Raw genomic sequence first — 24,945 nt, forward strand, 5'->3', positions numbered from 1 at the left:
GCCGAAATCCTACCTTCTTCGCCGTCGTCGTCTTAAACCGTTTTTCGATATTAAATTCCATTGCATTTAGCTTCGTCATAAATTCAAAGCATCCATTTTCGAAATTTCACTATTTAGTTTCTTTCAAGCGTGTAGAGAACGGGCAAGAAAGAGGGAGCGAAAAAGGAAAAGAGCACCTTAAATGTGCCACCCCGGTGTGTTTGTGTATGTATGTACCTACGGCGAAAGTGGATAAATTTTGTGCAGCAATAAATTTATAGCTCGGTTTATAGCTTGGCATTAGTTTAATTGTATCCCTCTCACCTCTTTGTATTTCGTATTTTTCGCCGTTTTCGTCAAGCACCTTCTACCCGATATATATGCGATTCGACTTGTGTGCATATTTTTTCAGCCATGGCATTGTTTCATGTGTAGATCCAAAATGATCGTATTTACCACACACAAACAAATCCACACTCCCACCATCACTTCATTCTGCAGAAATCTGAAAAGAAGAAGCTCAAATTTATACACTTCTTCGGGTCTTATTCGTCGATTTATTTTCACACGCCAAGATTTAAGTACAGCACAGATTCTCTCGCTCTCAACCACAGCATGCACTTGAGCAACGCCAAACAACGATCTACATTTGCCTCTCTCCATCTCTCTCTTGCTCGTCTGCCCAACGACGCATGCAATAAATTCCGATTTTCATATATTTACGATAGATTGGACAACTAAAGTCCGTGCACTCATTTGATACACACAATAGAAATAAATCACGTCTATTGAGAGTCTAGTGAGGTAGCATGTAGCAACCATTTCCATTTCTACATATTTTTCTTGTTTCGGTTTTAGCTTGACATCAGCAGAACAGAAGTATTATATATGTGGAAAATCAATTGAATTAAACAACCGATGAATTTTGTGCTTCAAATATTAGTGAACGTTTAATTCACAAATGTATTTTTTTTTTTGATTGAAAAATGCACAAGTATTGAAAAATGGCATATTTCAATGAGAAAAAATCTTATTCCGCATGGAAAAGCTAATTAAAAGAGAGAAGCAAACGATAATAGTCAAATATAATTCAAAATTCAAAACTATTAATATGGCATGAAAGATTTCTCTACATTTTTAAAAAAAGGGGAGAAATTTCATGTGCACTGTATGAAGATGAATGGTCGCTCTTTGCTCGTATGCAAACAATCTCACGTTTTGATTATTATATGACAAAAGATGAATGTGAAATTTGGTACGTTTTCTTGGGCTGATGTTACTCGTACCGTTTGACATATGAAAGCGCGCGCGCGCGCATTCGTGTATGTGTTTGTAGACGCTAGGTTCGTTCCGTTTGCACATCGTTTGGTCCATGAAAAGGGGTGTAAAAGATTTGCCAAAGTAGCGTCGAAACAATTTGAACCGAGCAAACAAAAATAAATCACCCTGTTAAATATCCGAACCGTATTAGATTGGTTGGTCATCGAGAAAATAATGTATAAATTGGCGTTGAGCAATAGGCACACACCACCGTGTGCAACATATATGTGTACATATACACACATACACGCATCTCTAGCATCTCTCACAGTATCGGAATAAGCGATCGGAACAATGAATTGGCGAGAACAACAAATCTCCTGCACACGTATTCCATATCCGAAAAGTCTTGTTAACAACAATAAGCATGAGAAGTGTGAGAAATGAAAAGAAGCAGTGGCTAGAGTGAGAGAAAGGAAATGGGCGAGAGGTAGAGAAAAAATAAAAAATAAAATATAAGAGAAAAAATAAAGCAAACGGAAAAAATTTACAACTCACACTCGGTCCTATCAGTTGAATGTCCCAAGGGTAAATGAATATCGAGCGACCTAAAAGATTTATGATTCCCGCTGTCTGAACTGTGCTGCGTGGTGCGTACACTTTCATGCGAATCGTGCAAACGCTTGTCGGTATGCCACCACAGCCACCACATGGTTTTCGTTTCATTTATTTGAGCCTTGTGAGTTACACACTAACCATGTTGGCCTTTCATCTTGCCTTCCATCTCGTTTTCGCCTCACTTTGGCAAGGCGAGAAGGTGTGCACAATATGTATGCTACTGTTCGCTGGCTGACTGGTTCGCTGCTGCTGCTGTTGCTGCTGGTATGAAACATAATTTATAGGGATCACTGCGTATAGATGTCGTCATTCAAGCATTCAGTTCATCATCGTATCGGAAACATAAAAATTATGCAATAAGCTATCCGAATAGAATGTGTTAACATCAAAAGCACCTAAATACAATCTTGTTTGGCATTGTAGTCGGTTTGGTCGCTCTCGCTCGGTGTGTGTGTGTGTGTGTGTGTGTGTGTGTTTGTACGGCGGTGGCTATTCTATTGATACAAGTAGCTGGAGGCGGCATTTATCGCAAATATAATTGAGAGTGAGAACGATATTTTTTTTTCTCGTAATATCGATTTTCGTATTTACCTTTGGCTAATTCCAATAAGAGGCCATCACGACACATTCTTCGTGTGCGTTGTTCTTTGCCCACCGTTCAATGTTCAGTGTGCGCATTGTGTATAATGTGTACGCTCTGTGTTGTGCACACAGTGTTCTGTTCGCTGAGTGCAAAGTTGCTGCTGCTACTACTGTTGACGAACGTGAGTGTCCAACATATCAGAATCGCTTTCGTACAATCAACGTGCGATGTACTAGGTCATTTGACATGCCAAATAACCGATACCTTCGTCTATCCACCGTTTGCTTGAAATAACAAAGGGTGTAAGACGCAGTATTGTTGCTTTTTCTATTATTCTGGTGTGATTGTTGTTATTTTTTTTTCTTCATTTTTACCATTTTGTACGATTCAGAAAATCATACATAAAATATTATAGACCCAATATGTGTACGACCAAGGACCATACAACGTCCTCACCAACCACTCGAAACCTCAATGGTTTCCTTCGTTCCTGTGCTGAATCATAGTGCCCAGCATTGTTGTGTGCATGTAACATACACAAAACAACAACGCGCGCTTACATGACACAACCGAAGTAGTCAAGTGCGATTCATTCGGCTTCTGCGGAAATTAAGTGAATGTTGGCCACTAGGGTAATTAAATGAAATTAGTGCCGCAAAAATACAAAAGTTTACACACTATCACAGTTCATATTCACCTTTCGTTGTTGTTTCAACTCTCACCTTCTGGCCGATTCATTGGGACGGAGCCATTATTCGGTGTAACGCGCAACACAAACATATACACATCTGTGTAACATGGCGATCCAAACTCTAGAAACACCAATGTCGAATAATTTCAGCATGTGCTCCTGTATTCACCTCGTTCCATGCGAATTTGACGTTTGAAACTTTTCAAACGTTTCACTTTTATCAGAAACGAAAACGAGCGCCCCAGAGAGAAAAAATGACACATTCACACCCACAAACACAAGGAGAAAACTTTGGTTTTTGTCGTCAGCATCAATGCAGTCAGAGTCAAAGTTGGAAATAGCAGTAAACAGTATAACCATCGACAAAGTTATTTTCGTTTTTTTTTCCTTGGCTATGTGCTAACCGGGAAAAGCGAGCGTGAATTTTGAACCAAAGTTTACACATTCACGCATACAAATTCAAATCAACCATCATTAAACCAAACGAATGGATGTTGAAAAAAAAAATCAAGCAATAATGGTTATATTCCACACTCAACAGAAGCGAAACAAAATATATGGCACTCCAATGAGTAGAAACTGTTTGGTGTGACATATCAAACTCACCGAATTTTCCCGTCGATTCGATTGAGAATTGTCACCAAGCACGACCGACCAAAAAAAAAAATCGCCCGAATCGAAACATTTACAACATACACCAATCGATCGGCACGCTAGCTATTTGTATTGTTCTTCAATTGTCGCATACAAAATCTTTTGCTCTGCATGCCTTGGAGTTTGAAAATTTATTTTCGTTTATTTATGAGTTTAATAGGTCCAACTGTATAAAAAATCGTACTCCATTTTTTTCCTTTCAGTCCAGTGAAACACATTTATTCAAAATACTTTGTTGTTGTCGTCGTCGTCATTGTTGTTGTTGTTGTTGTTGCTGCTGTTGCCTCTTTGTGTGCCATTCGACATTGAATGCGAAAACTCAACTCGATTCTCTCTCAATCTCTTGATTCGATTCGACACAACACAGCACAGCGCTCAACTCGACTCGAAGAGGCGAAAACGAAAACATCAGCACACTAATGGCATCGGAGAGCAGCTGTGCTACTATGTAATGTGAACAGCCATAGTGTTTATTCATATTGTCCTAAAGCTATAATCAAACGAGCCAGGCAGTACGACAGCATGTGAAACGAAGCGAGCTACGAATTTTGTTACGAGTTTGGCTTTTCACCGCATTTTCTTCTGCTTGGCTATCCGGTGTCGGTTTCGGTTCGTTTTGCTTTTGCCACCATTTGTTTTGCTTTGCTCGGTTCGGCTCTGTTTTGCCCGCTCCAGATAGTACGGAGTATTAAAATTAATACAAACATTAACCTCCACACGGAGGCTCTTGATTTGTCGTGGTCGAAAATTCGTATTTGCCAATCGGTTGACGCAACATGTAAAAAGTTTCTGTTGTTTTTTTCTTGCTCTCTTTCTCTCTCTCTCTCTCTCCTCACTCTCTTGCTGCTGGTGGTGAGGGTATTGCTGGTACTGGTGTATGTGTGCTCGACGTCCACACACAGTAAAGTGGAATGAGATGCGACCAAATTGAAAAAGTGCGAAGCTGGCAGATATGATTTAATTAATCATTTCCATGTTAAGTGTTATAGGCAAATAGGATTTAATTTGTCGGTAGGGGGAAAAACCGGTAAATCAGGATCAAAGCATACATTTAATTTTGTGTCGAGTCATGTTCACACGATTTCGATTTATTCATAATATTAGCTTTTCTCTATTGTACATGGTACAATGCAAATGCCGCAAACAGTCGGAGCGAACGTAAATTATTTTACATGCCACATTACATGCATGCACTGGCACACAAGGCTCTCGCTCTCTCTCTCTCTCTCTCCCTCTCTCTGTGTGTTTGTGTGTAAACGGGAGTCAGCGGGAATGAACAAGAGAAAGAGAGAAAGAGAGTGAGAGAGTACGAGAAAGGGGTTAACAAACATTCACTCCCGTTGTCCATAGTCAGAAAGTGGATCGCCTCATCACAGACATTTTGCGAATGGAATAGTTTGCATTGATAAAACACTGACCTCGTTTCAAATTAGAAAAGCACCAAAATGCCAATCAATAGCACGTTTTTGAACACCTTAAACATTATCAGATTTGAATCGCAATATTCGGTAACCACATTGTGCGCACAAAATGAGTGGGTAGGGAGTGGAAGGGCGATTGAAGGCCCGGACCCCCACCTTTGGCAAATGCAAAACCAAACGTTGCGTAGATGGTCGAAGCGAGAGAATATTGTTTGTACGGCTTCAAAAGCCGCAATTGTGATGGCTTAAGCCAAAAGCTTTTGCGCTTTTTGTGAGTGAGGCGGTTGAACGAATGAGCAAGCGAGCGAGCGACTAAACAAACGAGAGCGTGTTGCATATGACTTTGCCAGCTTGTCTGCTTGGCTCCACTCACATTCCATTCATATTATGTGAATAAAGTGCAAGGCAGTACTGTGTTTATGTACCAGTATTTTGTAGTCAAATCGGATGCGTTTCACATTAGAGCGAGTGGCTATGGTTTTGCGCGTAATATCATTTCGTTGCATATTTGATCATTTTCCCTGATTTGCTTTATTTATTCACATTTTCTGGGTGATTTTCTCACACTGTCTCTCGTTCGTTCGTTGGTTGTTGGTTTCACGTGCTTTTTCGACTCTTGTTCCCGTTGTTATGGCCTATTTTCGATGTGTTCTTCTTCTTTTTTTGTTTTTAAATTTTGCTTTTCGTTATTTTCACCAAACGCCGTTTCTATGCAAAAATTTCTTTATGGATTGTGTATATATATATTCAGATGATTCGATAGTAGACAATGTTTGCTGCTGTTGATGGTCTTGTTGCTATTATTGTGGCTGCTTGTTATTGTTGCTGCGAAATGGTGTTCATTCTATCACTCATTCAAGCTCTCGCTCACTCTCTATCTCCCTCTCTATTTCGGTCGAGTGTGTCATCGGTCGGATTGGAGCGGGGTGAGGCGAGGAGGTTGGAAAGATAAAAATGCAAAAGTGAATGTATGTGTGAAAATGGTATTTTTCAATTTATATTTATGTTAATTTATGTAAGCACTGACAAGCATAGACATTGTGCAAGCACTCAACGTTTCTGTATAATTCTTCATTCGTCGTGTTGTTGGCTGGAATCGGTTTGGTTGTTGCCACTTGCCACTTGCCCCATGCATATGAAACGAAATGAAATAAATTGGCAAAAAGTGAATGCTTTTGCTTTTTCAATGTTTCAATTTCATACATATCTATTTTGTGTGTGTGTGTGTTGAATTTATATTCAGTTTTCTTCCTTCTTTTTTCGGGGAACAACCGAACAATCTCTTTTTTTCACTCTCTTTCTCTTCACTCCGCCCCAGTCCCTTTCCCTTCATCTCAGTGGCCTGTGTTATTGTGTGCTTCCGTTCTCTAGAACATTTGTTTATTTCAGTTTGCGCGTTGTTCGACTATTTTCAGGGATTTACCATACATTAGTTTCGTTCATAGTTTTAAATTTTTGTAATAAATTTATGTGCATGTATTTCTTTTTCAATTTTTTTTGTTCATACGTAATACATACATAATGATAGGCTACGTCGCTCAGACAGCGGGCGAATGAACATTTGGCACAACCGAATCCACATCAAATCAACGCAATTATAAAAGAATACATTTCCGAGTTCGATGCTCTGGCAGAGATATTATTTGCATTTCAAAATACATAAATAGCATGCCATTTCTGCGTTGGTTTTTTTAAAAATCTGTTTCAATTCGTCGCTGTTCACTCTGTTTGCTCCTCATATTCAAATTTCATTCTCGGTGCAAATGCGAACACTACATATGTGCCAATGTATGATTTTCATTGGTATTGCAACTTTCCTCTCTCTCCCACACACTTTTTCTCTCTCTCTTTCTGATTGCCGGTGGACCTTTAACACGCATACACACACACACACACACACACACACACACACACACACAGAGAGAGAGAGAGAGAGAGAGAGAGAGAGAGAGAGAGAGAGAGAGGCAGAGTACTTCCATTTATTTACATTTTTAAGTTGCTGTCGTGCAATTTATGCAAAAAATTATATACACACTCGGTTTTTTTTTGGTGTGTGTATACCAATTCGTTGTTGCGATGAAATGCTGATTATTTATGCATGGGTAAGTGAAAATTGAGTGAATATCACCATAACCGCCATCGAATGACCAACAGCCAGATTGTGGATTGGCTACAATGAAAACAGTAAGTTATGAAAAATGTCCGCTGTTGAATGATTTTGATTGCTGGACTTCTTATCAATGTTTGGGGATTTAAATGATCACGCCACACGCCATGCACAGAATATAAATTCCAATAGCCAATTCCGTATGGTTTACATTTGAAATGGCCCGCAACTATTATTCGATCATTCGGCTAAAAGCTGTTTTAACATCCATTTGCATTTTAATCGCAATACAACATCAATAAACGATGACTTTCCAATTTCCATATTCAAATACTTTTTTTTTCACACAAAAAATATGCGATTTTTTCCCCGAACACAAAAATGAACGAGATAAATTTTTGTATATGTTTCGAGTTGTTCTTTTTCATTGTGTATTTTTTCTTCTGATATGTCAAATACGACAAAATGCTGCGAAATATTCGTCTTTTGTTTCTTTTGTGTAAGTTGTGTCATGAATTTTCTTTAGCTCCACAATTCATTTGCAGTAAATGGAGTAAAAGTGAGCCCATAATTCAAATGTTTCATGTTTGTAACATGAACACCACATTCGTGCAAATGTAAGCACAATTTGAAGTTGTTTGGTTGGTTTTCGTGCACGAGATAACATTGAGAGCATCGCAGTAATATTGCAGTTGGCGTTTTGTTTCTCATTTTTCCTCCAATTCGGTCTCCGTCGATCTCGATAATTTTTAACGAAGAATCTTTGTGCAAGAAACTTTATACGCTGTTTCGGATACTTTTATCTCAATTTTTTTTCTTCTATTGTGTAAACGTTTCTATTTGCGACAAATGCCAAAAGTATAAACAAGTCAATTGAAGTGGTAATCAATGGCTGTTGCATTACACACTATCACTACATAGCTATATGCGCACTTGGAAACAATGACAAAAACTTTCTGTTATGTTGAACATATTGAAAGTTTCAGTGATTTGAAATGAGTATTGATGGAGGAGGCAGGACCGCCAGAGTAAGATTCCAGCGATTTTCATTTGAATCGATTTCAAATGAACAATAAAATTTTCGCCGTTTCTTTTATGTATTTATTCGATTTTTTTGGCAGAAAATTCATCAGATGAAAATCGGTTTGCGTTCATTCTGGTGCCTTCAATTATGTAGCATCCATGAATATTACGTTGGATAAAAATCTGTCTATTGTATGGTGTTTCTTTTGTAAGAACAACAAGAGCTTTTGCTCTCTCCCTCACTCTCTTATTCTTTCCCTTTCGCTGTGTGCACGGCCTTCATTCATTGCAGACGCATTCACAATGATTAACAGCTCAAAATAAAATACGCAAATTAATCGCTTAAAAAAACCGCCCGAAATGAACGAAGAAAATCCAAATGAAAAAGAAATGCGACGCTTGGAAAAAAATATTCTTCAAACAATGTGATCGAACCCGCATTTTAACTGTGTGACGCGGTGCCTTTGTTTCAATCATTCGCTCTTTGTTCATTCCATTTGAGTGTATTTCATTATTGTTTTTTTTTTTGTTATTCGCGTTATTGTTGTTGCCATTTTATTATCGCATACACTAACACACACATACACACTCAGTCACTTGAGCACTTCGGCTAAATCAGTTTGTGTTCAGTTCTATTTTATTTAGACTTCTATGGTTTTATGTTGTGCTATCCAAATACACAGAATTTTGATGATGGGTAAGAGAGTGTGTGTTTGTGCGTATATGCCGATTTTCTCCTTTGCTACAATATCGTTCAATTTTTGTTCGGTTGTTGTTGTTTTTTATCGGCTGTTTTATACTTTCCTCTTCTTGCATTTTCGGAAAGAGAGAAAAACGGTTGAATGGATGAAGTGGCTCACGCAGCTACGTGAATTTATTCATTTTGCAACATGTTTAAATAGCGTTTTTCGGCGGTCATCAAACACTTATGCTATTGCTCGTGAAATATCCCATCTACCTCTCTTGTCGGTCTCTTTTTCTGGTGCGCGCGAACATTTGCTCGTCCCCCTATATCTGGCCTTGGCTCCTTTTTCTCTCTCGTCCTCTTTCCCTTTTTACAATCTCTCGCTCTCGCTCATTTCAAATTGATGTTTTTTTGTTTTTATTCTCTCTCTCTCTTTCGTTCGACAATCTCTAACTTTTCGCACAAACTTTACAACGGCCACACATTTTTTTTCTTCTGGTGTGTGTGTTCCCTTCCACATATTTTTCTAAAGACTGTGGCATTCATCGCCACGGCCGTAAAAATGAAGGAAACGATTCAGTCTATTGTTGGATGTTTGGGTATATGCTTTAAATGGCCTGGTGCTTACTGCACGCTGCTTCGTCTCATTTCCATTTCCAAACTCATCTAAAATTTATTTCGCTGAATGAAAACGTGTATTGAACATTAAGAAAGCGAGTCCAAACCGAATGAATGAGCTGTGCCCATAGAATGAGTGTCCTGCACGCGTGTGTCATCTCCTCCATGCTTTTGTATTGTTTCTATGAAGAAAAAAGAGTGTTTTCTTTTGCTTTTCTCCCCCGCCAACGCCGTAAAATGATAATTGCTGTAATATGTATTTAAAGCTACATTTATACTTATTAAAATTGGAAAATGTGCCGAACCACTCACGCCAAAGTTTGAATGCGAAAATGCACCATAAGTTCGATACATTTGCGATGCACTAACGATGCCTTCCACCATGTTTTGTGCCTTGGATGTGGATCAAATGTCGAAGTTGTTTTGTGTGCGGTTGATGGTGTTCGGGCCAATCTTTCCGTTCAAGTTCATCAGTTGTTTTGTCATCAAAAGTTAGTCTAAGTGTTTTAATGCAAGTACAAAACTTCCCATCACTTATCTGCTAAGTCGATCCAAAAGCGATTCCCTTTTTTGGCATTATTTAATTTAAACAAGTCTCAACGATCTCGATCTAAATCTGTACAATGTACATCTTCAACGAGAAATCGTGAAAGAGAGAGTGAAGGAGACAGAATGAAAATAAAAGAGAATGAAAGAAAAAAGGAATAACGAACGTCAAAAAATTTTGCAAAGAGAGAGAGAGAGAGAGAGAGAGAGAGAGAGAGAGAGAGAGAGAGAGATAGAGGAGAGCGAGCGAGTATAAGAGACTGAGTCCGGTGAGGAAGATAAATCATTTCAGCAAATGCTACAGTTGATTTTGTTGTTGGCCTGCACATGCAATGTGGAATCACTTACGTGCCAAATGATCTACTTTGATTAACAAATATATTAAATTGCGACGGGAGAAAGAGAGAGAGAGAAAGCCGAGCGTGAGTATGAAAGGCGAAATGAAATCGAAAAACTTTTTCCATTTAAGTTAATTTTAGAGCTGCTGCCCAAACGAAGAATATGTGAATAATTAATTTTTCATAATCATTTTGGTCGTTTAAAATAAACGGTAAATCTTGTAATTAGCCGACGAGCCGAATCTCAGCTCGACTATTTTTGATTGTTTGCAACGCGTACCAGCCAACCGACCAACTACCCATTCCAATATCATCGTATCATATCGAGCGCTATGTGTCGAACAGAGGCCAATATTTTTTTTTCGCTTTTTGAATGCAAAATTTTTTTTCTCGCAAAACGACAGCGAACCCGGCTTTTCTGTTGTTCGAATTCTTATTTCATTTTGTCTCTTTTATTTCGTACAAAAATGCTCGCCTTTTGACTGTGTATGAGTGAGTGAGAGTGTGTGTGTGTAAGTGAACTTTTAATTAAAAAGTTTCATGGAAAATGCGATGATGATAATAATGAAAGGGATACTGAAACAATATACAAGGGGCAATAAAAGTAAAAGAAAAAGAACGCACGCAGTCAAAGCGAAAATATAATTTACTTAAATACAACCGTTGTGTGCGCTACACTCACTTACTTTTGCTGTACCAAATTTTGTTTCGCTTGGTGTGGCGTCCTGTCTCTCTCCCTTTCCCGTTCTCTCTTTCTCTGGCTGGCTTATAATTATCTTCAGTGGACATACTCACATTCGACATTTACATTCCCAACCGAATGAATGTCCCGATGCGAATGAGCGAGTGAGAGTATGAGAAAAAAAAAAGCTGATATAAGAGAGTAAGACGAAAAGTGTCTTGCGTATACTTATGGAGCTGTTTTGTGCTCTTTTGAATCAATTAATCAAAGTTAAAATATTTTCACTCTTCGCTTCATTTCTGCCAAATTCGTTGGAATTCTTTTTGATAATTCACTTCCGGTCGTTTTCCTTCTTTTTCGGCTGTTTCTCTCGTTTCGTTTGAAACATGGCATTTTTCGGTAGAAAAAACAACCACTCGTCCATTCCCGCATTCTGAACTGGTAACAAAGCGACAACAACAACAACAAAAACAAAAACCGAAAATGAATGGGTCGGGTCGTTTCATCGAATTCAAAAATGCGATTACGCCAATTGCTTGCTGCCTATCGATTCAATCCCGCGCAGTTTATCAATCTATAAAACGATTGAGAACACACAAAAAAGAGAACAGAAAAAAAGAGATTTAATCGCGTTATAAAACAACACATATCATAAACATTGGGTCGATAGCATGAACATGCTACCAAACATAAATGCGCATACTGCCGAGTAATTAAAAGCAACCAAAATGCAAACAATATTAGTAATGGAGTCAACAAGCTGGCTAATAAAACGTAAAACTCAATCAGCAAACGAAACACGGGGCACACAGAGGGAAAATGGGAGCGAGAGAGCGTGAAAGAGGAACGAGAACAAAAAAAAAGTACCGCGCATCAAATCTGAAGTATGAAAACTAAATAATTAATAGCATATGTGAATGCGAATGTGGCTGCAAGCGATGCACATACCATACAAAACACCCATATTCCGCGAATGCAATGCATCGCATTTTATCACCAACACTTTATTAGTTCATATGTGCGCTTGCAACGGCCGAACAGTTCGATTTGGAGGCAGCATCACGGTGAGAGAGAGCGCAAAGCAGAAATAGTGAGAGAGAGAGAGAGAGAGAGAGAGAGAGAGAGAGAGAGAGATAGTGAAGGTGATGGAGCGAGGGAGCGAACAGTGTGACCTGAAATAAAAACTCTTATAAAATATTGATTTGCACATTGCGGACCAAACGAATTTGCAGTTTGTGGCCGCTGTGTCACTGTAATATATTTTGACATGCGAACACCGAACATCAAATACAATTGCACAACGCACACGCACACACACACACACCTGCATGCGCGTGTTATTGTGAATGTTTGCTCATGCAAAAAAATGCGTCATTGCCTTTCTCTTTCTATCTATCTCCCTCCCTATGTCTGTCTGTATGTCTCTCACTGCAAATGGCTTTTATCCCGCGATGAAAGCGACAGAATACACTGAAAACGAGTACCTTAATGGATTAAATCCACTCGGCTGTTTTTTTTATGTTTGTAGTCTTATTATTTTGTTTTTTTTCCCCAAAAAAAGCAAATACATTTCATTTCATTTCTTGTATCAAGATATAGTTCATTCTATTTTTTCGACAGTTTTCGCTCAGTTAAATTTTTTGTGTTATTTCATTTGGCTTATATATATATATTGTTTGTGTTGGTTGCATCGCGTTTTCTCTTGATTACCTGCTACATGTACGGCCTGACAAAATTGCAAACATGCTTAAGCGGGTAATGAAATCAATTGAAAATACAAGCGAAATTAATATAACAGATAAGCCAAACAACATTTTTACATTCCATTGTGTATAAATTGTCAATATATGAATTATTTCGGATGGACTGAATCCAGAGATGGACTGAACAAAGAGCGGACAAAAAAATCGCCATCGTTTGATTCTTTGAGCATTAAACGGTATTTATTTACTCAATGAAATGGACAATACAGAAGAATTTAATTTTTTAATCAATCACTTTGTATTGAAATTAGAATGAATAAAATAATAACATCTAAACGTAGTGGCGCACACCATAAGGCTATTTTCAATTTTCCACAAATTGGGCTTTAAACAATTCAGATGTTTCCACTTCGATTGAAGCATAGTGCAATTGCATTTATTCGGAAAATGAGCAATAAAATCTCATTTAGAAGAAGGAAATATACCGTCTGTCCATCATATTAGTAGTCTCGGCAAGGAGTTGTACATTCGTTAGACTCAATAGGTGTGCAGTATGTTAGAGCTGCTCAATAGGTGGTTTCTCATGTTGCAAGCGCAATGGATGCCCCAGCTCTGGAATAAATGCAAATAATCTGTGCGGTGGGAAAACCAAATGATGTTATTACATTTTCGTAAAACGGATATTGTTAACCCAAAAATGTCTAAAAGGGAGCAACCTTTAATTGATTTTCACTTCACAATTTTTGCCGTGAATAATTGAACAGAGTATTTTGTGAAATCGGCTCTCTCTTTCTCTCAGTGAAGTGTACGAAATTATTCAAAGAATGCGCCAACCAATTACCACCAAGAATTCTTTTTTTCATCCACAGTTGAGGTGTTCAAAGGCCTATGAATGTAATCGAAAATTCCGACCTACAAACCGAAATGTCATGGTTGGTTTTTGCACACATTCGTACGTAGGTCCTCCGAGAGCGTGAAATCATTCAAAACCCGGCGCCATTTGGAATACAGCGTATTTATATCGAAAACGATTGATCCGATTTATATTTTGTTTAATCACGAAATTGATGTATTGTTGGTTTAAGATATAATTATTCCGTTTCGTTGTATTAACTGAAACGGATTCTCGAGTATGAGATGTAGAGATCAAACATGCAATTAGGTTGTCAGATTTCTTTGTGCTCTTCAAATCAATATATGTATCCATGTAGAGAAAGGGAGCGTATGTTCGATGCGGGGATATTGGGGAATTGCAGTGCCGTGCGCGCATACATGCCCGTCAAAGCTGTTCGAAAATTGGCTTGAATAATCGATGTGCGCCATTATTGCACTCAATTCTACTTTATTGATACATGAATATTTGTTATGCCGTACTATGTTCGTTTTCTTTCTCTATCTCTCTGCTATTCTTTCTTCTCTTGTTCTCTGCAATTCTCTTTCTCTGTGTCTCTTGTTAATTGCGAATGGTCTCACATTTGTCATGTCACGTTTATTTGAAAAACGATGCAAATTGGTATTTCTCCGTTTTCATTTCGTATCGATTTGTTCTCATTGGCCGTTTTATTGGTGTGAAGTTGCAAGAATTGGATTATTTTGCAGAGTAAAAATGGCTCAAGATAAAACTGGCTTGAGAGTAATTTGTTTATGTTTTGATGATATGGTTTTCTTTCTTCTTTCTTTTAATTTTATACGGTATGATTTAATCTAGTAAATTGAGTAAGAGATTAAGCTGTTGTTTTTTTTCTGAGTTTTATTTTATTATATTAAACAAAAAATAATGTTTTCTCTTTTTGGTATTATACTCGAAATGCTCTTGTTCTGTATATCTATTTCATTTTATAATGGTATTTTATTCTTGTTTTGTTTGTTGAATCGAAAAAAAAAATAACACTTTGCCGAGCCAAATCTGGTACAAATGAACAAAAAAAATATATAAAATTATACACAAACACACACAAAACACAAACACAAATTGCAAAAAAAAGAGAAATCAATCGTTGAAAAACCAAATCCTCCTACTCTTTCTTTCCAGCCCGTATGATACATCCAATAATGCTGGATTGGCTGATTCGTCTATGCCTCAATACGTTCACAGGTATGTGTACCATCGTAGTGCGACACGGCAATTTAAATGACACACCACCCAAATGCAGTCAATAATAGCAGCCACAGCCACAGCCATCGTTAGTACACCATTTGGAATGGCTCAATCCAAATGGAACCCGATCTATCTGTCTGCGCGTTCAAACAAATCCATCGGGGAATTTGTGCAGAGAGAACGAAAAAAGCCCCACACACACCGACACACCAACACACTCATATATTTATATAAATTTATACAGACACGCAAATGCACAAACACACACATGCAGCGGGACACTAATCTTGGAATAACAACAGAGTAGCTTTCGCAAAACATCAACATAGCAAAACTTTTTTTTCTGTTACGTTTTTCATTGGGATTTCGTATTGCTTTATTTATTTATTCAATCATTTTTGTTTTCGTTATCTGTCGCTCTCTCAATAGAAAAAAAAGAAGATAAATAAATAAAATTAAAAAAAACGAGAATACGTACAAACCGAAATATACACATCCCACACACACATACACCGCCAATTTCAATAATTCAGTTTGCTTTTACATTGTTTCAATCGATCAGATCAATCGCAAAAGAAAACATTATTTTTAGGATAACGTAGCTATTTTCACTCTTTTCTACCACCCCAATCAAAACAACAACAACAACAACAACAATACATAAACATAATAGCCATTTCTACAGTATATCCATAGAGAGAATGTTACACTAGCCAATATTAATGATGTTTAACCATATAATAACATTTAAAATATTTAGAGAATCTATATACATATATAAACCAAGTATGCATATCTATATAGTATATGCCCAGATATGAGTTGCAGCAATTTATCAATTATATCATTAGTTTCGTCTCGTTTAGTGTTCATTTTAAACATACATATACCCAAATGCATTGTATGCCATTGTACAAGTAAATCGTTTATATTATTAAATGCTCCATTTTGGTATATTAACGCAATATTAGCCATAATATAAATGCCTATACAATACCATAGATATCATTCATTCATTTATCAGCTTATCGGAACAAGGCAAAATCAAGAAGAAGAAGAAAAAAATAGCTGGTTAATTAAAATGACGAAAGCAAAGTGAGAATGTCCATTTCATGGACACGAGCGCACACATGTATAAAAAAAACAGACATTTTAAAAATATTATAGCATTTAAGTAGTAAAATATTTATTAAATTTTGTGTTTAGCTTTCGATTTACGTTCGTTCATTTATTTTGATATATAATTTTGAATATGTCAACAGCAAATGCGACTCAGTCTGCTTAGGTTTTGTTATTTTGGGATAAAGTTTTTCGTCAGAATTTTTTCGGTTTCGGTTGGCATATGGTTTGTGTTCAAAACCGACTGGAATATACCAGACGTGACCGTCGCCGCCATATAGCCACCACCACCACCACCACCGCTACCGCCACCGCTGCCATCATCGTTGCAGCAGCCATAAAAGAGCCATGCGTTTTTATCATTTCTGTGTGAATACTGTGCATATGCAATGCGACCAATATTGGATGGTGTTTCAAATCATATAGCCCGCAATTCACGATGGATCGATAATAATGCATACTTTTCATTCATTCAACTGAAAATTAAATTCAATAACAGGAATTTTTTTCTACTTAAATCTCAGTGGTTTATTTTGTTAGTTCTATTCTTGTTTAATTTAAGGCGAAAGCGAATTTCAATGTTATATTTTCTTTTTATTTCTCTTACACACTGTTCTTCAGTTGATCGTCTAATAATTATTTCTTCATGGAATCGGTAGACTATTCACAAATCAATGTGCTATCTGAAGCGATTATTCCTTTGCATTGGCCATACAGAAAATCTATATTGGTTTTTCAGTATTTGTTCATTTATCTTTTGTTCGTTTCGTTTGCTTTTCCTTTTCTTCTTATATATATCTCTTTCCATCTGTTCGTTTTTCCAATATGTTTGCTGATTTGCATATTTTCATTCGATTTATTTCTATTTTATGTATTTGTTTGTCTCCTTAACACTCGGATACCAGCTATTGAATCCAGTACTTTACTGAAATTACGATTTGTTACGGGTTTTTTTTTCGTTCATTTCGTTTCGAATCGTTCTTTGTCTTCCTTTTTTCCACTTACTCACTTCAACTGTTTTATTTTTACGCTCTCCACTCTACCGATCTATCTTTATGTCTCGTCACCATCTCTCGTCACCATGTGATTTTAATTTTGATTAGATTTTTATTTTTTTAAAAGCAACAACAAAACAATAAACAAAAATACCAGAAAAAAAAACAGAAATTCACTCACACAAATATACATATACACACACTCAAAAAAAAACGAAAATACCGAAAACCGACCAACCAATTCTTTCTTCTATTTTCTCTTTGCTTTATTTATTTGCAGAGGCTTTGGATTTATTACATTCGGTGACCCATCTAGTGTAGACAAAGTATTAGCACAAGGCACCCATGAATTAGATGGAAAAAAGGTTAGTATACACTCATACACATGCTCACATCAACAACAACAACAACAACAACAAGCGAAAAAAAATAAAAACATACGAATTACATTCATGTCCATTTATGTATATCTTTGTAAATAATAACAAGTGAAGAATGAATATAAAAAAAGAATCCAGCCAGTACACACACAATCGCATCAAGACAACAATAGACCGAATGGAGAAAAGAAAAGAAAACCAAAAGCATTTTAAAAAGCATAGACGACGGGACCTCGTCCCCATACATATATATATACACACACATATATATATAGGGTGAAGATAAAAGCCGAATGCCATCGATATCCCAAATCGAAGGAATTGTGTGAGTAATCGAATGATGATGGCGCAGGGCTTGGATTCTCAAGCACCAGCATATCTGCCCATCGCTTCCCATCCTCTGTTTGCGCTTTGTGCAGCACAAAAATTCGAATAATTAGAATTATTGGAAACAATCTCGCATTACGACGAATTAAATCAATTCCAAAATACCCGCTGTATACACATAATACGGATACATTGGAGTGAACAAGCGTACGCATATACAGTGGATGGATTGCCAGGGATAAGCACCGCTTTGTGGAATACGATAGTTTTAATTTGCTTTCTTAATCCCATGCAATAAACATTCATTCCGTTTTGATGCTATTTTCATTCAAAATATTTCTGCACATCCTTGGAGCGTGCAAGAGTGGGTGAAATGGCAAACGTAATAAAATACAACACAATACAACACCAGAAACAGTGAAGGAGAGCAGAAAAAACATATATAAATAAAACAGCTGAGACCATAAAACAATAAATAAAATTCACTTTGGTGGAAATCTTTATAACATTTTCACTCCATACTCATTTGAATTTCGATTTGGTTTTTATTTCATTCGCTCGGTTTTTTTATTCTGTGCAATAGTTGTTGTTGAGTTTTTTTTTTCGGAGGGCATTTCAATCGTTTCTCATACTCTCTTTTCCCTTTTTCGACAATGGCTGAACGAGCGAACGCGCGCTCACTAGTGAGCGTGCTGCGTTGCCTCATGTATGTAAAAAGTTTTGCTTTATTTTGATTGCGCTTGCATAAGATGCTAAATAAATATGAACCAATATGAACTGTGCGCATTGTTGACATTCACCATTGAGCATTTGAACAGTGAAAAGACTGCAACAAGACTGATGTGTATTTGTCAATGAAATAGCCAATCAAACGATCCAGCCCCAGAAGGCTGAAGAAGGCATCGAAAGAGAGAGAAAAAGCAAGCCATCGAAGCAAGCTATCCAAATTGCCACGGCAAAACAATAATGCTAAAGTGGCAAATTACACAATGCTGCTTGCCGTCATCGTCCCCTTCGCAATTCTGTTTTTTTTTTCTGTTGTTTTCTTTCTTCGTTGTCGTCGTCGTTTTTCTCGTTCAGTCTCACATCGGCTGGATATTTTTATATGTACAATTTTTTTTCTTCGGTTCCCGTTCTTGGAATGAAAAGTACGTATTAAATTTAGAAGAAAAGAGAACATAAAGGGTTTTATAATTTCGAAAAGAGCAAATGGCAACAAAGAAAAACGTCAACTTCTGCTCGTCGCTTGCGTTTTTTTTTCGTCTGCTCGTGTTCCTCCTCTCGTGTGTACGTATGTCCTGGGAGATCAAAAGAAAAATTGAGATTTGTGTGCATCTACTTTAGTTAATGCCGTTTTTGTACGCTTTCACAAAGATTTTCCGCGTTTGACTTCAGTTGAAGGAATGAAAAAACACAGTACCCAACACGCTTGAATTAATGTTAAAGAAGTTAGGCTTTGTTCTGGCCTCTTTTCTGTGTGTGCCATCGACTCCAAAAAGATGTTAATGTTTAATGCGAACGAATTTAATTTTGTACTCGGTCCGTCCTTTTCGCTGTTCAGTGTTTTTCTTCTCTCTCTCTAATTGACAATTTTTGGGATCGATTTGATTCTCTTCGGTTTTTTTCCCGTTTCCCTTAACCGAGTAAAGAGCTCAAAGCCTCATAAGCTTTATGAGTCTACTGCTTATTTATCTAATTGACATTTCATAGATGGATAATAATGTTTACCGAATAATGCACACATACATATTGTCGATTATACGAGCTATGATGGCCTTAATGTCCGATTATACCGATTAGATAATACACCTAAGAAATGTAAACAAGCCATATTCCATATCGGCTAATCAAATCTACATTGTTTCTCTGCATACACATCGTCGAAATTTCAATTCCCATCTCTCTTCCATATTCATTATTCAACCGTGAGATTCATACAAATAAATTAATGTTCAACTACGATTTTTTTCTTCTTTCGACCTCCCCCGTCACCTCCAGAAAAAAGCCAATAAAAATTGCGCCATTGCCCCCACTTTTCGTATGAAAATCGCCATAATGCTATCAACTTTGAGTGGAAAATTATACGACAATAAACACACGTACGATGAATAACACCCAATGTCAAAATAAAAAAATGTTCACGCATTGCAAGAGACAAGACAAGAGATATGTGCGAGAGCGTCAGAAACCTAGGGGTTTCACGCAAACTCGAAGGCCGAAGATTTTACTAGATAGCTGGAAATAAAACCATTTTATGTGTAAACTATAGATATTGCTTCTTTTTATTCATAAACTCGCATTTTTTAGAATTTTTTGAATCTAAAAATTCTGGAAGTGGGTTTTGGTGGATCCTCAGGATTGTTCAAAACCGCTCCTGGTTCTGGAAGTGGATCCTCAGGATGGACCAGGGCATTGTCAAACCCAGTCTGATCCATCCTGAAGATCCACCAAAACCCACTTCCAGAACCGGGAGCAGTTTTGAACGATCCTGAGGATCCACCCACTTCCAGAACATAATTTTCGAGGTGAATGTTGAAATATTTCGAAATAATACGGATTTTGGTGAATCCCAGAGAATTTGAGAGAAAAGAGAGAAATATTGAAATTTTAGATGAATTTTAAGTTGCGTGAAACCCCTAGTCAGAAACGGCCCGTATAATTCTTACGATTATCAGACGGCTTGTCCAAAATGAACGGCAGACATTTTGAAAACCGACAAACCGATGTAGTAAACGACAAAATTAAGCACACGCCCCAAAACGAATGCTGATAAATATGTCGGTGATGGTTGCGTTTTTTTAGTGGGCATCATGCTCAATGTAAACGGCATAAAACTGTGGTCAAAATGTAAAAATGCGAGAATTTATGTTGGAACGTTATGTGCATTTGAATTTAAATTCCTTCGTTAAGCTTGGCTACAAACAGAGAAAAAAATGTCTTTTTTTCACTTTGAAAGAAACAAATCTCTCGTAGAATTTTTTCTCATGCCGCCGTCCGTTTCTGCAGTCAACCTGCTAAATTTGAAAAAAAAAGAAAAGAAAGTGACCGATATCATTTCATGTTACTTTTTGATGATTATAAAAATGGCTATCATGTAGCCAGAGCCAAAATGACGAATGTGTTCAAGTGTCGCATTTTTTTGTTGTCGTTTCGGCTGCTGTTTCTTTGTCTATTTTCCTTGTTTCGGTTCGTTTGCTCAATCGCCGGCTGCAGCTGCGGTATTTTTATACGGTGACGATGAGAACGGGGAGAAAAAGAGTGTTCCCACTAAATGCGATTGTCGCTGGAGAAAAAAGTTCAAAATAAATGGTTCAAGTGACCCACATTCCGCAAAGAATAGATAAATTTGTGTGTGCGTGCTCACGATAAAGAGATTTAATTAAAAAACCAAAACCGTCACTTTTTCTCTCACACACAGCTTCTTTGGTTTCTTATTCGTTTTCTTCATATCTTGTTTTTCGCCTCTTTCTCCATCATTTCCTATCATATAATTCGTACAAACCATTCACATACCGTAATACTTCGTACAAAGAATGAAGCATTTTTTTTAAAACATAGATAAATTTTTCACTCGTTTTCAGATTGATCCAAAAGTAGCATTTCCTAGGAAAGCACATCCGAAGGTAAGTAAAACCATAAATTTAAATAAGTGACTCCATAGTCGCATCCTTTTTTGACTGTTGTTGTTGGTTTTAATTTTTTTTTTCGGCTCTGTTACTGGTGGGAGCAAGGAGGGAAGTTTTTTTTTTATTTACTTTATCTAAACATTAAATATCAACATCAACATTGAATACCACGAGAACAACATTGTTTTCCACTTGTTTTCAAAGACTTTCAGTATTTAATCCGAAGGCTTGATTAAAATAGAATATCAGTAGAGGCGAAATGGATGCAAACGAAGAGGAAGAGAGAAAGAGAGCGTAACTTTATCGTAGACTAGAGCGAATAATTAAATTTGCCATTTGGGACATTTTTTGGGGATGATCAGAGAGTAAAATACATACAACAAGAGAGTGGGTGGTAGAGTGGGGGAAAAATGCGAAAATAACACATGTAAATACACCGAAAAGCGATCGTCATCAACAAACTTGATAAATGAAAAACATAAATATTAATCTTCGCCACTTTTGGTTCGAAATAATATAGAAAATTAGATAAACACATTAGCGCACATCGTTTTGTTGTGTATGTTAACAATAGCATTTTCTACATCTGCATTCGCTTTTGCTCAGCTGTTTCATCGCTCCATATCTCTCTTTCCACTCGGCCCCATCGTTTTCATTGCAGGAATCAAAAATATTTTCGAAATTTAATTTAACCAGAAAAGTTTTTATTGAGTACGAACACATAACATTCTGGGATGATACGTGCCAAACGCTTGAGAGTGAGGATGCTCTTTGGTTGCGTTTCTACATTTATACATAATTACTGCTCGAAATGCCAGTACCTTTCGGTGTTGTACAACATAAACAGCAGCCAGTTGGCTGTGTGTAAGTGGGAAAATAAGAGAATGAGCGTGAGACGAAGCGAGTGAAAAGAAGGAGAGCAGAGGCACAGCCATGAATATGAGGCGCGCACATGTGAGAAATGCAAACAGTCGAACGGTTATTGGTGTGTGAATTATTGATGTCTTGCTTCTCGCTGCCCCGAGGTAAATAAATAAAAATCAAGCTTAAATCAGTATTTATCAGTTCAGTATTTAGCTGTTTTAGAGGATGTGAACATGACGTAATTCAAAAGTACACCATAACCGAAACCACTTGAAAAACTTATAAATTGATTAAAGTGGATTCACTCGCTTCCATTTCTCTTCGCATCAACGACAGCGTACACATTTACACAAACGCACACACACACCAGCCTTTCTGATCATGAAAATAGTAAACAATACAGCGGCACCTGGGAACTAAGTGCAATGTGTCATACTTTCAACGTTTCAACTAACACAGACGCATACTTGTTACAGCAAACTATGTGCATGATTCTCTATTTCTCCAACCATTCGCCAGGTGCCGCTTTATTGTTCTTGTTTGACGTTTTCTATCTATTTGTACAGAGGATCAGAGAGGCTGACACACACACACATGGAACGGGATAAAACCAGAGAAGTTTTATTCAAGCCCAAGCGCTCGGGCATCAATAAACGCATTCTCATACGTTTTATCGTCGTCGTCGTCGTCGTCGTCGTCGTCGTCATCGTCATCATCATCATTGTCGTTTTTGTTCGTTACCATGTTGCCCATTCGGAGCAATCCGTATGCTTACGTTACCCACCTCAAAGTAGTTTAATTAATTTATTTTGCTAATTTGTTTCGAAAATATGTACAAGCTCAACTATCCGATCAACCATTTCCAAGCATTTTGATCAAACAATCGCTTTGCAATTGCAATTAAAGAGCTTCATATTGTTATTTCTTCGTCGGCAATTCCAATCCTATGATGATTACTAATGGTTGCTTTTATTCTCCGTTCGAGACACAACAAGAACTTTTGAATTTGATTATTCATCCAAACTTAAAATGCAGAAACACTTGAAAACAATAGGCGAGATTTTGATTTAAAGAGTGAGAACAATGGGAAAAAGAGAGAAAGCGAAAACTTTGCTGTGCACAAATGAAAACGGTTTATTTTCGATTGACCTCTTCGAATTGGAAGTGAAGCTTCGAATCATCAAAATACGTGTCTATTATAAGCAATACACTTAACTTGCGAAGAGATTCACATTTCAGGCGAAAAACCTAAACGATAAATTTGGAGCAGTGAACAGAAGAAAGGAGAAAAAAAAACATAAACGAATCCTTGTGTAATTTATATGCCGTCTGACCAATTCACCGAATTGCAGATGCTTTTGTGCGCTGTCGAAAAATCGAAAAGTGCCAAATTGGAATTAGTATTGGGGCAAGGCAGAAGCGAGAAGAAGAAAAAAAAGTATGCCAATAAGACCTGTTTCTCGCTTTCCCTTTCTCTTTATCATTCTCTCTCTCTCTCTCTCTGTCTTCCTCAAACGAAGGGCATTCGTAGCTGTGATTTGTTCGGCTTTTGCTATGTATGCGATACTCGGTAAGTGTGTGTATGTTAACAAATGACTAAATTATGCCTCGTCCAATCAGACTCCCTACGATTTATAGTCACAACGAAGTGATTAAATTTCTATACACAGTGAAAATGAATACAGTGGAGTCGGGCGTTGAGTGTGTATGTTTGGATGTGTTTTTGTTCGTGCCAGTTCATTTTTCGGCACGTAGCCGGTAGTTTGTGCAAAATAACACACAATATCTCTCTCTATCTCGCAGAAGATGCGTCGTCCTTGTATATTAAATTACAATGGTTAACGAGCAACTTTCCACTTACTCAAAAGAAACGTAATTAACACGCGGCCAATAATGTTTCAAACAAGAATTAAGTTGTGTCAACTTCGCCCGCAATGTTTCGATTCATTGACGGTACAATCCATTTGCCGTTCCGTCGACGACAACGACAATTCTGACGATAGCCACCATTTTAATGGCATGCTTGCCATCCGCTATTTGCAAATCGAACATCATATACATACGGGTGGTGTTGGTGAACGGTGGTCGACGTCGTCGTCGTCGGTATAATATACATTTTCGAATGTATATGTATATATGGATGACATTTAAATACCAAATAACGAAAACGACCCTGATACACATTTCAACGTCCAATTGAATTTAAATATGATGGAGCGAAACTAAATGAAACCCCATGGCATTATATCTAATATTTGAGAAGAATAATTGGATTTCATTTCGCCTCTTCTTTTATTTTGCGGTATGTGCGAGTGTGAGTGTATGTAATTCAAATCAAAGTAAAATCAATGTACAGTTTGTTGTTTTTGTATTGAACGAAGCTTGAATGACATTTGAGGGAAATAACAAATAGCAACAACAAAAAAATAACTAAACATTTAGTCGTGGCTTTCGAATAAGTGGTTTTTGTTTAACGAATGTGGAAAAGATAATTTACAAATGTTACAAAAGAGTCAATCTGTTATGTGTGTCTGTATGTGGTGTATAATGTGTGTCAATGGATCGGATGTCTTTGGGGTGGATAGAATTCGATGTACGAATGCGGATACACATCAGCATACTCTTATC

At 37.3% G+C, this 24,945-nt stretch overlaps 1 protein-coding gene across 8 annotated transcripts in view; it reads left to right on the forward strand.

Moving 5' to 3' along the window:
- Positions 1–24,945, forward strand: part of LOC129578623 (RNA-binding protein Musashi homolog Rbp6) — a 380,177-nt gene that overhangs the window by 106,602 nt on the left and 248,630 nt on the right. For 6 of the 8 annotated variants that reach the window (XM_055467457.1, XM_055467458.1, XM_055467451.1 and 3 more), the window contains exons 4-6: positions 14,941–15,003; positions 17,401–17,485; positions 21,409–21,450. In XM_055467457.1, the coding sequence (XP_055323432.1) occupies positions 14,941–15,003; positions 17,401–17,485; positions 21,409–21,450 (190 nt within the window). The remainder of the gene's footprint in view (positions 1–14,940; positions 15,004–17,400; positions 17,486–21,408; positions 21,451–24,945) is intronic. The other 2 variants (XM_055467453.1, XM_055467455.1) reach the window with 1 other exon arrangement.

Source organism: Sitodiplosis mosellana, unplaced genomic scaffold, assembly GCF_009176505.1.
Source record: "Sitodiplosis mosellana isolate CC-2019 unplaced genomic scaffold, AAFC_SMos_1.0 Smas_scaffold_6226, whole genome shotgun sequence".
Taxonomy (NCBI): Eukaryota; Metazoa; Arthropoda; class Insecta; order Diptera; family Cecidomyiidae; genus Sitodiplosis; species Sitodiplosis mosellana.